Source organism: Lingula anatina, chromosome 2 (assembly GCF_051362555.1).
Source record: "Lingula anatina isolate TDL-2025a chromosome 2, LinAna3.0, whole genome shotgun sequence".
NCBI lineage: Eukaryota > Metazoa > Brachiopoda > Lingulata > Lingulida > Lingulidae > Lingula > Lingula anatina.
In genome coordinates, this window is record NC_141768.1 from 18,781,945 (window position 1) to 18,800,019 (window position 18,075).

The window sequence follows — 18,075 nt, forward strand, 5'->3', positions numbered from 1 at the left end:
CAAAACACGTGTGCAAAAATAGTACATATTATACGTAATGGGAAAAGAATGAAAACAAATTATTCGGTGGGCCGTGGATTCTGTAGGTGTGCGGTTCTATTTTCGCGCACCTAAAAATCGTCTGGTCATGAGAAACTTTTATCCAATAGAAATGTTGTTTCAGTTACAATTGACCAATCAAAACAAGTGGGTCAAGGACAGTGTCAAGGATGCAAGATTATGACACACTGGCAAAAATCTCGGTATACTTTTAGTCCAAGGAATTCATCAATGTACACCTTTTTTCCGTTAGCGTCATGCCGAAACTTTGATGAATGAATCTGAATAGCAGAACAACCGGTCTCTTGCCATAACAGTGCTTCAAGGTAAGAGAAGTGACAGTGGAGTCAAAAAAACTTTCACTGGACTCGAAAGACGTAGAAACCTGGTAGGGGATACATCCAGATCTAAAAATGCCTAATAGTAACGTTATTAGATCTCATTGATGTGACATTGACCAGGGGCGGATTTAGGGCGTCTTCTGGGTCTTCCGGAAGACGGTCAGATTTGTCAAGTTTACATTGACGGGTATCTAATTTTTTCTGTCGGAAGACTGTCAAAAATGGAGGATGGATCAACAAAGATAAATTGGAAGACTGTCAGAAAATAACTCTGGATCCGCCCGTGAATTGATCTTCAGTTGTAAAATTCACATTGCTGACATTTCCGGGTTCTCCAATTTACTTCCTTGGTTCTAGGGAGGCAAATCTATTTCTGTCAGATAAAACGTGCATTATATTCTCCCAGGAGGACACCAATGAGGACACGATTCCCATTGTCATAATTTAACCCCTTTTTATGTAGAAAGACTGTTCTAGTCTCAGTTTAATTTTGATGTGTAAGACGTCTTATATCCTGTGTAAGCTGGCATGTGGCTGTAGGCAGTGGGAATTGTAAGGGTGAAAAAAGGTCATTTATTTCAGAAATAGGACTTCCCTTTTTAATTGCTGACGGGCCTAGTAAGCTATGAAATTTCAGTACTTTTGCATTATTAACTTCATTTAATAATAATAAATTTTATGATTTTGAATTTGGTGTATGTCTGATAAATTCAAATAAATTTTGATAAGTTTGGCAATTTAAATGTTTTACAAGAACAACAAGAAATTTATATCAGTCTGTTGAGTTAACCACTGGTCCTAGACCCTACGCCCGCAGCCAGTAAAATTTTGTTTGAACTAGTAGATTTTTCAGAATATGAGGTCTGACATGGCCATTAGGTATTTCATATAAGTTTTCAAAAGAGCTTTCGATTTGATTTACTTTATTCTAAAATGACACACATGATGATACTAAATAGAAAAATGTTTGAAAAAACCAATGACTTGTTTTTACCACTACTTGTTATTACTACTAATAATAATAAGGCAATGGGGCAATACTGACATTTTTTATTAAATCCAGTGAATCATGATTCAAAACAGTAGATTTTAGAAAAAGTGCTGGTCCAAATGGTCAGTAAGCCTAAAGGTTATGTCTCAGACTGTTATATTTGCCTTTATCTGCACATAAGTCCTGTAGACGGCCATAGGAATATTCCAAAGTAAATAAAGAAATTGAATTGTCCATGATAATTCTGATTGGATAATAGAAATGTCTTTAAAAAAAAAATTTGTTCTATGAAACTGAACTTTCTTCTAAAGTCAGCTTATATTGCCTTTCATAAGTTTGATTGATGTTTTAATCAGTATTTTTTTTCAGAAGAAGTTGGCTTTTTCTACATTTTAGCTTTCAAGTAGAACATATAATGGATCCTTTTCCAACTCCAATAAAAACATACTCAAGAAGGACAAGGGTTTTTTTAAAAGGGACCACCCACCAGATTTTTTCGCCTAAAAGTTGCAAACCATTTGAAGACAGTTTAGGTAAATTTTTGTAATAAATATATACCCACTAGTCGGCACTTGTACTTCTTAATCTCACAATATCTAAAGAAATTCTGTATGGCTTTTTCATGCCAAATGTAATTTTCCTTGTGAAAAGAGCAATTTTTCTTCTTCTCACAAATCATTTCTCAACCAGCCTCCCTGCACTCAGATTCAATGTTTTTGCATCATTTTTAATGAAATAACTTAGTTCTTAATGATTCATGTCAATTCATGTAGATGGCTGTCCATCTCCCTGATATTTCCAAAGGAAATATTGACATCTGGCATAATTTTATTTAAGAGGTTTTATTGTTTTAAAGTCTGAATTATTTAACTATACAAATATGACTTTACGATATTTTCATACCTGTAGATAATACCTTTAATATAGATATAACATTAGATATGAACAACCAAATTTTTTTCCGTTTTTTCTAATATGTGCTTTTCAGTGTCTGAGACATTGGGTGAAAGTAATAGGGGGAATTGTTCCAGTGTTTCTTCAAAAGCAGTACTTTCCACCTCAGGTAAATTTCTCTTTGTAATTACTCCTGTGCTGCCAGTTTTACACTGTCAGCCTAGGCATACTCTGAAGTGCTGAATAATAGTAGATTATTTTTTTTCCAGAAATTTTCCACCCGGCACGATCTTATTTTCCCTGGCACGATTAATAATTTCCCCCACATTATCCACATGGCACAGTTATTTGGCAGTCATTATGCTGGTTGGAAGTTTCGGAAATGTTAATGATCGTTTCATAGGACAAGTTAATTTTTGCAAGCACTACTTTCGAACTTGTTTTTTAGCATAAATAAAAGTAGCTCATCAACACATGCAGCTGGGAGCAGACATAAAAGAGCTTTAGACTGCTCCTTTCTTTTAATTTTTGGTAGGAAATTTAACCTATTTTCGTGACCTACTTTTCTGCCCCATTGATATACAGTATAGAATGCCAACTGAAAAATACTTTCATATATCATTTTTCGGGTAAAATTAAACAATGTCTTTTGGCAATTCTCTTAGTTATAATACTTGAAACTCTATGCTGGCATTTGGTTGGCTTTTGTGGCAAAAAATTGCCTTGATATGCATCTTTAAATGAATTCTTTCAATGCTTAAGTGCACAAACATGCTTATGAACAATGAAGGGAGTGTGTTGTAACTAACGTGCATTTGTAAACGACTTCGAACTCTGCCACAATATTTGTTTTTCCTTGTATGAGTGCTAATTTAGGCAGGGCACTCTGATTGGCTAAGACCATGGGAACACCTATGGTTGACATCTATTCTGTTTTGGGGAGAGGACGTTCTTCAATACAGACTTGAATTTGGAACAATTAATTTTTTTAATTGGCCAATTTTGCTTTAGGTCGTGACCCACATACGTAAAAATAAATTAAGTTTGGGATATGTTTCATTTTTGCTTATATCGGTAAGAATCCCTTTAATTGTTCAGCCATCACACCTTCATAAATTTTGGAGGAAACTGGTAGCACACTAACTACTCTGTAATTACGTTTATCAAAACTGCCCATCATTTTGAAAACTGGTGTAACATTGGCACTTGGGAGGAAATGTTTCAGGATTTGTACTAGGTGGTCTGTATGTTGAAAGAAAGCACCATGTACTATTACTTATGTTCATGACTAGTGGTTTAAGTTCTATGTCTGGAGATTTTATGTTAGCTTACCTTTGGATAGGGATTGAAGATTGCACATAAACAATTATCTCTCCTTTGTCATTTCTGCCTTTTCTAAACAAACTGTTGTTTTCTACTTTAAACTGGGTATCAGAAAATGATGAATCCATTTTTGTTTCAGTCATAACCAAACGGTCAATAACATTTGTTTGTAAGATATCTCTCAAGTCCCAGAATTGGTTGCACAGACTGTTTATATTCACATGGTTTACAATAAAGTTTTTGGGTGTTTTTTCCTTTCTTTGAACTGGTCAGTTTCCTGGATCTACCAAAGTGCTACATACTAATGTACGATACTGAGAGACAATCAATTGCATTTTTCCATTCTTAACGATGTACAATTGTAGGAGCTCGGTCCATGTACTTTACTTTCTATTAAAGCGATTTGCTTACCACAAGAGGTCATTAATTAAGGTACACTCGTTATTTGCTGGACAACTAAGTACTTGAGATCGGAAGGTTATCATGTTTGGTCAGTGCTTGAATGTCTAATGAGACTTTTATTATTTCCGATATCCTCCTGTAATTGTTGAATTTTGACATCTTTTTTGCCATATATGGTATATTAATGCTAACCCATTATTGCTACCATTTTATGATTTAAGGTTCAGGTGTTGGTGTTAGAACAGTTCTTGGTAGCAAAGCAAGTGATTGGGAAACTTGTGAGGATTTAGATGATAGTATTGAATTACCAAGAGATGCCACAGAGGCAATTGGTAGGTTAACTTTCACTGATATGGATTATAAGTAGTGTACTCTGATGAATTGATGCATAATCTGTTACTAATTTTAATTTAAAAATGTACAGTAGTAAATTGGAATAATGTTCCCAGTCCAGAATAAATCAATCTTTAAAACCCTTTTTTGACAGCTTTTTTAATGAAAATGAAATAAATGGTTTACTTATTGTAATGCTGTCCTTATAAATTCATTACGGTTGCTTTTAGAAATGTATATTTGATGTGGAATTTTGTTGCTAAGATTATCAAATAAGATTGGTACAATCATGCCTGATTTGGACATCTTAATTTATGAAGAAAATCATCAGATAATCATTCTGAATAAAAAGTTAAATTTATCATAGATCATCATCACCATAGAGTAGCTTTCAGTGGGGAAGAAGGTGAAGACATCACCCTAGCCTTGAAACAAACTGCTCTGAAAACTTCAAGTTAGTACTTTTACCTACTCATACTGTAGTTCCACAAAAGTAACGGCTAAATTAATGAAAATGCCACTGAACCTATTAAGATAAACCATATCTTAATGTCAAAACTTCTTTTAATCTATATTGATGGTTAAAAGCAGGTTAAAAGCAAGTATAACCTGTAATGTTTTTGCCTCTTTTTATTCTGTGAAAAACCCTTGTGATTTTAGAAAAATGTAGTCTGCATAGATTGACAAGAAGTCAGTTTCCCTTAGCTACAAGTACCAGAAAAGAAAATGTTTCCCCTGAACACAGAAATTCTACTCTTATTGACACAGATTGCGCCAAATCCATCTGTGATATTCCACCTCCAGAGTGCATGTCAACTATTCATGGTAAGTAGGGTGCAGTTCATTGACAAAAAAGGAATAGTTTTGTCAAGTTATTGAATTTATTATTTCATATGGTATTGTTTGGGGTTTTGTGGGTGAAGGGATAAATTCAATTACAACATAATGTTTTTTTTTTCTTTAAAAAGACATAGAGAATATCACACAGATTTATGTGTAAGGAAAGAAGAATTGTGGCAAATGTTTTTGCACTGAAGATTGAAAAGTGGTGGAAGAACAATATTGAGAACTTTTAATTTTGTCAGAATTATTTTTCAAAGGAGGCTTCGTTTATAACAGCTATTTGCATGATAGCACTAAACATCATTTGTTTTACTGCTTTTTAGAATTTCCAGGTTCTGCAACTGAAGAACAAAATACAACAGGACTGGCAATTTTTAAGAGAGATATTTCTTCAACACTTGCTGGTCCACAGAAAAACCAGTTACCTCTTGTATCAATACCATTGCCAAATATAGAGACATGTAACCTGCTTTGCAAACTGGAAAAGAAGAAGAGGAGAGCAGTTAAACAGTCCTTTGAATTATCTAATGACAAAGGGGATAATGTTCATAGTGAAAATAAAAATGGCAAGGAGTTGAAACCAGGACAGTGCTTCAATTCAACCTTGATTGGTGAGAAGGCAACCAATATTAAAGAAGTGAAAATCACACCTGATGTTTCTTCCATTACAGGTAACTAATCTGATACATGCACCTTATCAAAGGGACTGATTTGATTATTTTTTTGTCTGTTCTATTTCCATCTTTTAAGGTAGCATGCTACAATCTCTCTGTGAATAATGAATTAAATTACTTCCTGTGTTCAGCTTTTGTTTTTACCACAAAGTTAAAAGAATACAGGTTTCCATATATGTGGCTTTTAATTTTCAGGGTCATTCCACGATTTTATTTTAAGGTTAGGGATTTCAAAAGAAGAAAAAATACATTTATTATAAATTTACTTTGCATATACATATTGCTTTGCAGACATTTTGTGTTTCTTTTTCTAGGTTTTCTCTCAAATAAGCAAAGTGTATCAAAAAGCACCAAGTCAGCTGAGATTAGAGAAAAGGCTGCCTTTGTAAAGGGGGATGAATGTATGGCAGACAGCGCTACATGCTTAGGTTTGCAAAGATGTGCATTAAGTCTGATAGGTAGCTCAATTTCTGTTGGAAATGTGATTTTTGTCATTTCTTTATTTAAACCAACCAAGCGGTAGAACGATGTATGCTAGTCAGCCAGTCATATTTTACATATAATTTAGTCTAATTGGAAACATTGTGTCTCCTAAATTCATGAAGACTTTGGCTGATCTTCTTAGAATACAGGTGGAATTCTATTCAGACTTATCACATAATCTGCAACACCGTCAGTTAGTTTTGATTCTAAGTCCTGTATTTGATAAAAAAACTTTATTTATGTAAACTAATGTAAATTGATATATGAAGCACTTTTTGCATCTAAAGTTTTGATAATAAAAAAGAGTTGTTCCTCTGACTGAAAGCGAATATTATTTGTAACTATCCAATGAAAAATTTTTAAATTATTTTAAATAAGATTAGATGGTCATTCTGCATCAACTGGTAATAATATTAAAACTCAAACAATTAAAATACTTTTAACACATGGTAGTTTTCTCAAACATTTTTTCTCTCAAAAACTGATTTTGACTGGAAAAAAATGGGAGATAGTATTGTATGTGCAAAGATGACTTTAGGGCAGCTGTCCCCCAGCAGGATTATTGCCTACCAACTCCCTTTCCTAAGTATATTTATAATATGCAACTCCAGAATAAGTACTACTTTGGAAATAGGAGATGACTATTATGAATGAACTGAATTTGAAATTGATAACATTTTAGAATTGGATTGTCATCTTGGTCAGCAGAAGAAAACAGAACAGTGTTTCAATTCCACATTGATCAATAATCAAGCAATCAACATAAAGGAAGCCAATGTCATGCCAGATCTTTCATCAATTGCTGGTAAGTTGTCTTCAATGAAAGTGGACTCACATGCATTTTTTCTTAAAAACAAAATTTCATATCTTTTTGATACAAGTCATATTTTTTTCAGAAGCCAGTAGTGATATGTTTCCATCAGCAGTTATGAAACAGTTGATAAGTGAAGTGACACCTAATAAACCCTCAGTTTCAAATGTTAATGGATGTTTGTAAGTACCCGAGACCACCTGCACATTCAAGCTTTATGGAGAGAATGAGATCCTGCAAATTATTGCTTTTACTAGGAAGTAAAACTGCTTTGACCCCAATACTGTGCCTATTATACATGCACAACATTTTTGCATGGTAGTTTTTGCCAGTATTTTTAATGTTTTCCAATTTTATAGATTATATTATTGCTATATCTTGTATACAGATACTTTGTGTCTTTAGAAATTCTGATCATTAAGTCTGTCTGGGTTGCACTGTTGCTGACTCATCTCTTGTTTATCCCATAACTGCCAAACTATATATTTGTTTTTCTTCAAATTTTCAGTGTCTTTGGTTGGTAAAAAATGTTCCTTTCAAAAATCAGAATGTTTTTGGATTATTTTTTCAAAAGTGATTAATTTTTATGTACAGATATAGATGTGTCAGTACATATAGCCGTCACCTGCCCCTGTCGTCCCCGTTGTCGCCATGCACTTTCAGTGATATCACGATAAGTGAAAAAACCCCTTCTCTTAAAAATTACTGAACAGATGAATATTCATAAAATGCAGGTAAAGTTTAAAAATCAGCTTGATTGGACCATTTTTACAAAAGTCATGCTTTTTTTCCAGCTCATTTTATCTACCATTATACCGATAACATTTAAACTATGTCACATTTTGCTTTACAACTTGTGGGAATGATTCATAGGACTAATAAACAGATCATATTTAAAAATAACCTTGATCGGTTCAGTTTTGACGAAGTTATGCCTTTTTTTGTATGTACTAAATGGTTTTTCCTCAGATTCAGTTCTTAGGCAAGTTAACAGTCTCATTATTGAACTAATTAGATACGTAAAAGTGTTCTTTAGACATTTTCTGCATCTTAACAATATTGTTGATTACATAAAAATAATAGTAAGCCTGTAATCTTGTATTGTGTAATGAACTGTCAAAAATGGAAATATACTCAAATGAGTGCAGTTTGTCAGATTTAGTCCTTCACTATGTTCCGAATCTCAGAAAAGAGCAAGTTGGGCATTTCAAACTGTTCTATTGATATTTTTTCCATCTCAGCAACTTTGTTACAGTAAAAACTTTTCGTTGTTTAAAAATTAATTGTTTAAAAATTAATTTATATTTTTAATTGCATAAATCCAGCAAAATTTTTCAAAATTATGTTTCCCCAACTCCTGGGTATGACGAAATTTTCAAAACTTCGACCTTCGGGCTTTTATCCTTATCGGCTTTTATCCTTGTTCCTCACATATTGTGGATATTTATCACTACTTCCAAGGTCACTTTCTGGTGGTAAATGATGATCTATATTTATTGGTGCTACTGGATTTCCTTATGTTATCTTACCCAAAAAGAAAGTTGAGAATTGTTATTTCATTAAGAAACATACCTCCAGATGGAGGAGAGGGATCAAGCTAAACCTAATTGCTACCCCACATAATACGGTAATGTTCCATGAATTTCGATCAGTAAAAAATAATTAAATTTGGGGAAAGATCATTTTGATTGAAATTCATGAAATAGAGGTGCTCAGAACTTGCAAACGTTCGAATTTCATGGAATTCTTTCAATTTTGACCGGAAGTTGTCTGTTTGTCGTTAGGCCTTATGTTCCCTTCTCCTGATGATCTATCTAGAGTTACCGTAATGTCTGATTAGTGAGTGTCGGTAATTGCGCCAAATTATATATACGCCCGAGCACTTAGTGTGGGGTCCAGAGTGCGAGATATCGATCGGTATGTTGGCTGGGGATGCAAATCGCCATCATAATCACCAGGGCCCAGTTTTATAAAGGACGTTTAGCACTAACCAGTGGATAAGCCTAACCAGTGGATAAATTCTCCTAACACCCATTAACTAAAAGATGGTTAAATTTTGTTTTATATACAGTCTTCTGACAGAAAACAGCCAATTAGTTAACTAGCCAGTGTTTAACTGGATTAAATAATTATTTAAAGGTCATTTTACTAACAAACTATTTAGGCCTGGTTAGAGTTAAACACTGGTTAGTGCTAAACGTCCTTTATAAAACTGGGCCCAGGCTATTGAACTTAACTCTAGCCGCAGTGCGAGAATATAATGTTTGTTTTGCTTTATGCGCACAATAGCATTGTCAACAGTACGGGAATTGAAAGTGTACAATTTTCCTTCGGTCATTTGTGCACATCATTTTTAAGATCTACCTGACAGGCACCCTTTGCAGTTGTCTTTTTTTTCATTTTTAGTAAACCAAATTACTAATTTCACATATTCAGATATTGTTGTTTTCCTTATTCATTTAAGTTTCTTTCATCTCTACCATGGAAATTATTTAATCTTTGTTTTTAATAAGTTTTTTTTAATGCCCTTTTTTATAAAGTTAAGATGTTTATTGTGACATGTGACTACTTTTTTTAACTATTACTAATCATAATAACAATAATAATAAGTTTATAATAACAATTTTATTGGACACTTACACATTTTAATTTTCTTTGTATTTCGTTATAACGTTATTATTGTTCAAGGCCACTAACACAATTTCTTAAATAAAATAAATGAAAAAAAAAAACATCTAAAGACTGACACGTTATTATTGTCCAACGTTACTATTACATCATCTTAAGTAAAATAAATGAAAAAAAGTAATTGTAAAGTGTGACTCGTTAATTATTGTCGTAAATTCATACTGTCAGTTTGATTCTTTTTATCACTGAGTTAATGTTTACATACAGTCTCTAAAGGGGTTTCTGTCATTGATGTCGTCAGGGGTGAACCCGAGGAACTCCTCCCCATCGCTGCCCAAAAACGGATTGGACAGATCCTCAGGTTCTCCCCCAAGTGCTGGATTGATGCCAGTGGCATCGAAACTAAGTCTTATCATTTCTGGGGGGATGGGTGACCATGCGTCATTAATCCACTCGAGCACTTGTTCCTTCGAAGCTGTTTGGATCTTGTCGATGCTACCCCCAGCCTTGATGATGGCTTCTACGGAACTCCACATCCTCTCTGACCACAGCCTCCGTAAATTCCCCTTGAACAGCTTGTTCAGGGACATGTCCAGAGGCTGGGCCAGAGAGGTACATCCTCCTGGGATGATGGCTGCCGTGGCGTTGGCCCATCTCAATTCTTTATTAACCATGTTGTGTGCACCGAGAAGGGGTCCAGGGCGTCTCTCCGTAAACAGTCAAAGAACTTCCTTTATCCACAAAAGCATCACCTCCTCCTTCATCCACCCAGTGGGATTGGCAGTTACGACCCATCCAGGAGGTACAGTTATGTCCGGGTCTCTCTTCCCTAAAATGAAATTGGAAGAATTTAATGAACATGTGAAATGTAACATTTTTACCTAAAAGGTTTCAGCCAATGTTACAGGATTAAATGGTATAATCTCGACGCTAGCTGAGCTTCTCTGAAATTTAAGAATAAGTTACATAGCATTATTATGTAAAAAATCAGTGGCGTATACCAAGTGGTGGTTTGTTGTTAGATAAGATGCATTAAATTTTACTACATTGATTTGTTGGTAAGATCAAACGTATATTTATTTATTTAAATATGATCACAGATGGCAATTTACGGCTGTCTGCCGTAACCGCCAGGACAACCATAAAATGCTTCTTTTCGGCACCACTGGAAATGATTTTCACATCTTTGTCGCCTCTTGTGTGCAATGTCTTTGCAAGCAGAAGATCAAAGATCTTAGGCACCTCATCCATGTTGATCACCAAACCTGACTCAAACTCCATTCCCTCCTGCACCTCTCCAAGGTATCTATGGAATACGGAAACTCTGTGCTGCACGTCTGCCAGCAGCCATTGACTGACCGTTGTGGAACTCCTCAAGCTGAGCTTTCGTCGAGCAGTGACAGACCATGGTGGCAGAGACAGGCAGAAATTGTTCTTGTTGACTCAGTACCCAAGTAAGGAGCTCCTCCTCTAAGTCTCCCAGCACTGGTTTCTTTCCAGATCCTTTGTAAAAATAGTATAATGTTAAACATTTGTATTTCATTGTTATTGCTTTTTGCTTCTTTTATTTCAAGAAATCGCTCATATCTGGTATAATCTAAAATTCATGAGGCAAATTTCAGTTGGAAGATACTATTTATTAGTGTTCTATTTAATTGTTACATTAAATTATTTACAAGTGCTAATAATACAAGAAAAGTTTGCAAAATAACGTAGGAGTAGGTTTTAATTTCCACATTGATTGATTTTATATTTACCTTCTTTTCTCCCTGACTTCAATCGCTTCAAATCCTCTATTGCCAGTTCCCCCTTCCACGTGCTGATTGTTGACTTGGGTATGTTCATAGATTTTGAGATTGTAACAATGCCTTGAAGGGCTGCCAACTCTACAATTTTCCTCTTCTGAGCCATTGAGTATTATTTATATTTGCCGCGTTTTGCAGGAGAGTGGTCAAAGTCCAGATTTACATCGCGTGGCCATTTGCCCAGGTGTCCACGGGGTGATTCATCGGCGTTTTTCTTTGGGCATCCCACTGGTTTCTTCTTAGGTGCCTGCGGTAAAGGATCTGTTAGCTACCTCGAGGGAATAGTTTCGTCTATCGTTGCAACCTTTTAAAAAAAACTGTCTATTCTCTGTTGAGACTTAGTGAAGTGTGAGTCGTACTGGCCTTAATATTAGTTCAGGGGGTTTGATTGCAATCAGGCTTTGATTCCACTCAAGATTTGATTGCCTCAAGCACTCAACTGCCAGTTCTTCAAAGGGATACCTGGGTTAATGAGATTATCTGTTTACCCCACCTCTACCTGGGGATGCACCTTGATTAACTGAAAGACAGGTAACGCGTTTAAGGAAATAGTAGATAAAGCAATAAAAAATGTAAGCAAGTTCATGAAAGAGTGAGAATAGATGAGTGAGAAACTGTCTATCCATCTGTCTATCCATCTGTTCACTGAAATGCATCAAGATTAAAGGCAGCCGTGTAATTTTTCTCAATATCACATTTGTTATTCTTAACATGTTAGTCATTTCAGGAGGAGGATTGTCGGGGCCGGGGGGAGGGGGTATTGTCCACTGTCATCCCTACTAAGACTTTGATCGTGCATCCACATGACTCGCCCATAATGAAGCAACTTTTTGAAAAAAATACTCTTTACTCTGGCTTAAAAAGTAAAGGGATCTGCAGCTCTTTTAAGAAGATGACACTAATGTTTGTTCGTGACATTCTTAACAGCCTGACTTGACACCATTGTTTGGCATAAGTGGCACTTGCATAAGTGATTTGAAAGTGTGATAATATCACAGGTACCAGAATGATGTAATTTTTTCTTCAGTCGACAGCTAATATTGAGACAGGTTTTACCTCCAATATTTCGATTTCTATCAGGACATCTTCAAGGAAAGAGGCTATTCAGGTGAAAAGCCTCTACTCAGGTGTACTTGCCTCCCCCCCCCCCCCCCCCAATTGTCTTAGTAAAGGGAGGATGCCACCATCATTTCTGTTGAGACTGGCCCCTATCTTTTTGATGTGGATGGCTTCTAGGACTTTTCTGTAATTTTCCCTTGCCTCACTGTCAATCACCTTGATTTTGTCGATTATAGGACCATATGCAACTTTATGTCCGGATTGTTCCTCATGCTGGCTTAATGATGACTTGCTGTCTCTATTATTGACAGATCTTGTTGTATATGGCCTGGTCAAGGTGGCCCAAAGACCCATTAGACAGCAATGAAAAGTGTGGAGTTGTCTATGAAATGGAATGTGAGGGGTATGGTGAGAAATATATAGGCGAAACTGGAAGATCAGTGTCAGAGAGAATAGCCGAACACCAAAAATGTAGTCAGTATGCTCAACGGTGGCCAAAGCAATTAATTCGTGTCTCAGTATAAGGCGTCCTCTGTGCATCCTTTGAACGACCGAATCTTGATTTTATCTGTAAAATTGCGAGCGACCTGTGCATCCACTGAGCGACCTGTCTGCCTCTCCTGTGCGTCCCCTGTGCAACCCACGGCATCCATTGCAATGTTTGACGACCATTGAGTTTCCTTGCTGCGTTCTCTGTACCTTCATCGGCAATCAGTGGCGTCCATTCTACGATCATTCTGCATCCTGCTTGACCGATAACGTTGTTTGGGCGTCTTTCTATATATTCTAACTCATATTTTTTCATCGGTTCTGACCAGGTCATCCAATTAAGAACATTTCCAGAAAACAAAACAAATAAATGGGAACAAACGCTTTAAACTACAGTGATACAAGGTCTGCATGGACTGATAATAAGCCAGATGCTCATTGTTATCCTTATAAAAAGGATGGACAGGCGCCGAAAACGAGAAAGTTTGACTGACACAACATAGAATGTTTGAATCCCTTTTCAGATGACGCATTCTTCACAAAGTTTTGACAATTACTGCATCTTGTAAAAAAGGCAAAATATTCATTTTATAATAACCTACAAAAAATGGATCTGTTCATGAATTTTAGGAGAAAAAGCAATCGGAGGCTGATATGAGACCACTGTTGCCCTTAGAATTTCTGTCTGGTGAAAAATACCTCAGCACGGCCCCGTTTGAGAGTAAAACAAATAATATTCTACCGAACACAAGACGATCTTCGAGTTTTCATTCTGCAACCAAAGCGATGCTTTGTACCTCCTTTCTACGACAGCAGTGATGCTAGTGCATCTTCTGTAGGTCCATTGAGCGACCTTGCAGCATCCATCTTCTATCACGTTCTCTTTGGGATTGTTTTGAACATGCTCAAAACTTTGCAGCGTCCATGGTGTCCTCGGCGATGCTTGAATGTTCTTTGTGTGATCTTGGTGATCACTGTGCGTTCTTTGAGCGTCCGATGGCGTCCTGGCCAGTTTCATGGTCGCAGAAAGGACGCCGTCTAGTGTAAAGGGGGTTTAAGCAGCTAGGTACAGTCGTCGATGTCAAATCAATAGATGCTATCTAAGAAAACGCGTGAAAAATAAGTGTGTGTACATTTTACATAGGCCTATCCTACTGTAGTGTAAGGCTACCAGCTAGGTAGGGAAATTTCTTTAACAGAGTACCTTAGTTTTCCTACCTTTTATAGTATGGTTTCTTCAATGAACTTTTCTACAGAGGATATAAGTTCATTTTGGAAGCTATATGACAAGAAGAAGTCAACATTTCATAAGTGCAACCTCTAAATTTATGAAGTTTTATTGTCAGTTTTCAACTTCCACCTTTTTTCTGCATTTTTGAAAGGTATGACAATTAAAATAATAATAATTATTTATTTCAGACCTTTCAAATTTGTCATTATTCATGGGCGTAACCAGGCATACGCACAGATGTAATGTGCTTACAATTTTTGTGGCCAACCATGATATTATTTTCTATAAATTCAGTGTATTTTCAGGGAATAATATTGAAAATCCTCTTCAGTTGTAAGTTACGTCACCTGAATGTACAAATCCTCTGTATAATTTATATATGTACCAATGTTCTGACCCTTCTAGTTTGCTTTCACAGAACTAAGGTACACAATACCAGTTACCATCAGAAGTCCTATCTTAACAGTCCATCTAGCTGGAACTTCCTTTACCTCTTAATTAGAGGGTTAAGTGCCCTTCAGCTCTCTGATAGCCTTTGTCTTGAGTGTATCGAACATGCTCTTGCTGGCGATATTTATCTCAGGTAAAAATCTTCCTGTGCGGTATTTTCAAAGAGCAGTGCCAGCAGACCTGGGGACACTAGATAAAATCTGTACATCGGGCTATACAAGGAGCCAGAGAAACAAAGGATGATTGATTTTTCCTGCAAAGCTTCAAAGAATTTTTACACGGACTTGATCCAGCTTAACCCTCCAAAGTAACAGGGTGGCAGGGGTAATTTTTACAATTACAAACAAATAAATAAACTGGGTGAAACCATGCACTGTTTATAAGTTCAACTTAGAGAAGCTGACCATGGATATCACAAAGTGGATATCAAGAAGAATAGTACAACGATCAACTGCTTTTCAGATCATTTTCTGAGAGCTCAGGACAACTGCAGCAAACCACATTGAACAGCAGTACTGCACTGTTTTTCAGAATTTAGTTCGATACAAGCAGGCACAATCTGCATGAGTGCCCAAAGTTGGTGTCATTAAGCCCCTAGCAGAATAAATGTGGACTAATCCCAGCGATCCGTCCAGCCGTCATTCGGACTGCCACTGACATCACCGGGCGGCCTATATTTTCAAAGATGGCTAGAGGGCTGACAAATTTTTTTCTTTTTTTGAAAAATGACGTCTTGGTTTGTCGGGGCGGCTGTGGACGTTGTAATTTGACACACCCAGCTTTTATGATGAGTCACAGTTGAATGGTTCTGCTTTGATTTATAGTGCACGCTGTTCTTCAGACATGATGAAACTACTTAATTTGTAATCCTCCCTCCCCGTTGAATTTATTTATTTATTTATTTTTTTTATTTTATGAAAGGCTTAGCATCGGGTGAAAGGCTTACCATCGACTTCGATGATAAAGTAGGAAAAAGGGTAGACCCATATTGCATCAGTGTGAAACGCCAGGACCTGAAATCAACCACAAAGAATTTCATAACAGTGAGTCACTTCCCTAACGAAATTTCCAAGGTTTGTTATTTCTTCGTCATGAGTGGAGGCGAAATTACAGTAGAAGTCACGGGAAGGCAGCGACGATCCAAGAGCAGTAAGGGCAGCATGGAAGTTCCATGTCTTTTGACGTTCTCATCCCAGAACGCTAAGATGATGAGGAAATTAAAACGCCTCCTTGGAGAAACCAGTCTATTGGTGAAACCAGCTGTTTTTCTATACCAACGGCCCTTAATTTTTAGGGCCACGTCAGAGTAATGAAAAGCTGTGCCAAATTGTTACTGTTACTAACAATCACTTTTAATATTAAATAAAGATCGATAAATAAGTATATAACATTATTCAATTTGAAGTTACACCATCTTAATTGTACCACCAGCGTTAGCGCTGGCGGTACACATGGTTTCTGTCCCGTCCGGATTGTTCCGCCTGCTCCGCCGGACGGCTACCGTTACCGCTTCTCCTCCTAGACGGTAAGGGCCCCCGTACCCATCTCTTGGATTTAGGTCACCTATAATCTCAACTCGTTCCACGTAAAATTTGGGCTTTGTCGGTATTGGGGTCTGGGTGTGGCACTCATTGCAATGCACCCTTGTCCAAAAATGGCAAAATTAAATGCTAATTATCTACCCTACGGAAGGGGTTATGGGAAAAATTTCTACAGACGGCTTTCCAAAAGTCATATGTGTAGATTTCAAATATGCCCTTGGATTTGACCTTTGACCTTTACTTCAAGGTCAAACAGGCCAAAATTTTCAAAAAAATAAAATTTTTTTACGAAAAAAATTTCTTTTGCCCTGTTATTCAGACAACACACAGACTTAACCAATAATATTATTGGAAAGTGTTACCCTTCAGGTCATCTTTCATCTCCGTGAATTTGGGGTCAATCGGTGCATTTTCATGGGAGTAGCGGCCATAAGATGCCGAAACTGAAAACTGTCTCTAATTCAGGGACCGTTAATGCTAGAGACCCATTCTTTTTTGCATTTTGTAGAGCATGTAAAGCCCAACACTGGAAGTGGTCTCCGTTTTTTTGTATTCCAAACGGTTTTGGAGTTACACTATCAAAAAGTACATATTGGTGGTGAAAGCAAAATGTGCAGTACGGTAGGGCGGCTAAGCCAAAAAATTGTGCAATAGATGATAAAAGCATGAAACTTTCCACGATGAATGACCATTGGGTGTTTGTCTATTTTGGATCGGGGGGCAACTCCAAAATTCATTAGTACTCGGATGAGCAGCTTTCTTAAATATTCATCGTGGAAAGTTTCATGCTTTTATCATCTTTTGCACAATTCTGGATATAATTTTTACTAAACCGCCTGACTAGTAAAGGATGATAAATTTTGAACTCTGGAAAAATAAAACATAAGGCTTGGCAAAGCAGACAACTTGTGGTCATAATTGACATTATTTCATCAAATTTGAACTTTTGGAACTTCAGAGTACTTCCCATTTCAAGAATTTTGACCAAAATGACCTTTTCTTTATTTTAATTAATTTTTTCTGTAGGAAATTTATGGCACATTATGGGAATTATAACATTTAGTCCCTTATATCTCCAAAACTGGCAGAGATAGGACCATAGTTACTATTGAACTTGAATAGGAAGTCATACACTGGCAATCTAAATGTGACCTTGAAATTGACCTTTGACCTACTTTTCACCATGAATTGAACTTTGCAAATTTTGCTTCCCTTTCATCTCCAAAACTGGCAGAGATAGGTCCATAGTTACTATTGAACTTGAATGGGAGGTCATATACTGGCAATCTTAATGTGACCTTGGAATTGACCTTGGACCTACTTTTCACCATGAACTGAACTTTGCATATTTTGCTTCCCTTTTTTCTCCAAAACTGGCAGAGATAGGTCCATAGTTACTATTGAACTTGAATGGGAAGTCATATACTGGCAATCTTAATGTGACTTTGAAATTGACCTTTGACCTATTTTTCACCATGAACTGAACTTTGCAAATTTTGCTGCCCTTTTATCTCCAAAACTGGCAGAGATAGGTCCAATATTACTATTGAACTTGAATAGGAAGTCATATACTGGCAATCCAAATGTGACCTTGAAATTGACCTTTGACCTACTTTTCACCATGAACTGAACTTTGTAAATTTTGCTGCCCTTTTATCTCCAAAACTGGCAGAGATAGGTCCATAGTTACTATTGAACTTGAATAGGAAGTCATACACCGGCAATCTAAATGTGACCT

The 18,075-nt window shown here is 36.4% G+C and overlaps 2 protein-coding genes across 11 annotated transcripts in view; one reads left to right on the forward strand and one right to left on the reverse strand.

The window, feature by feature from the left end:
* The window catches only part of LOC106174419 (uncharacterized), a 22,011-nt gene continuing 3,936 nt past the window's right edge, over window positions 1-18,075 (forward strand). Inside the window, exons 1-10 of one of the 9 annotated variants that reach the window (XM_087006251.1) lie at window positions 1-365; window positions 1,768-1,904; window positions 2,360-2,434; window positions 4,212-4,322; window positions 4,691-4,777; window positions 5,092-5,148; window positions 5,490-5,837; window positions 6,155-6,298; window positions 7,006-7,128; window positions 7,205-7,316. In XM_087006251.1, coding sequence (XP_086862377.1) covers window positions 1,787-1,904; window positions 2,360-2,434; window positions 4,212-4,322; window positions 4,691-4,777; window positions 5,092-5,148; window positions 5,490-5,837; window positions 6,155-6,298; window positions 7,006-7,128; window positions 7,205-7,316 — 1,175 coding nt within the window. In that variant the 5' untranslated portion in view covers window positions 1-365; window positions 1,768-1,786. Of the gene's footprint in view, window positions 366-1,740; window positions 1,905-2,359; window positions 2,435-4,211; window positions 4,323-4,690; window positions 4,778-4,983; window positions 5,149-5,489; window positions 5,838-6,154; window positions 6,299-7,005; window positions 7,129-7,204; window positions 7,317-18,075 lie in introns of all 9 variants that reach the window. The other 8 variants (XM_087006252.1, XM_087006245.1, XM_087006244.1 and 5 more) reach the window with 8 other exon arrangements.
* LOC147763452 (uncharacterized) lies at window positions 9,931-12,701 on the reverse strand. 2 transcript variants are annotated; one of them, XM_087006262.1, is made up of 2 exons: window positions 11,520-12,701; window positions 9,931-11,265 (listed from the first exon to the last, which is right to left on the reverse strand). In XM_087006262.1, the coding sequence occupies exon 2, from the start codon at window positions 10,434-10,436 to the stop codon at window positions 10,020-10,022; it is 417 nt and encodes a 138-aa protein (XP_086862388.1). In that variant the 5' UTR covers window positions 10,437-11,265; window positions 11,520-12,701; the 3' UTR covers window positions 9,931-10,019. Both variants share the same exon structure in this region, with proteins under 2 accessions (XP_086862388.1, XP_086862389.1).

What these genes read in the sequence shown, in the direction of transcription:
- LOC147763452 (XM_087006262.1), bottom strand. Translation starts at nt 10,436, where the DNA reads ATGGTTAATAAAGAATTGAGATGGGCCAACGCCACGGCAGCCATCATC.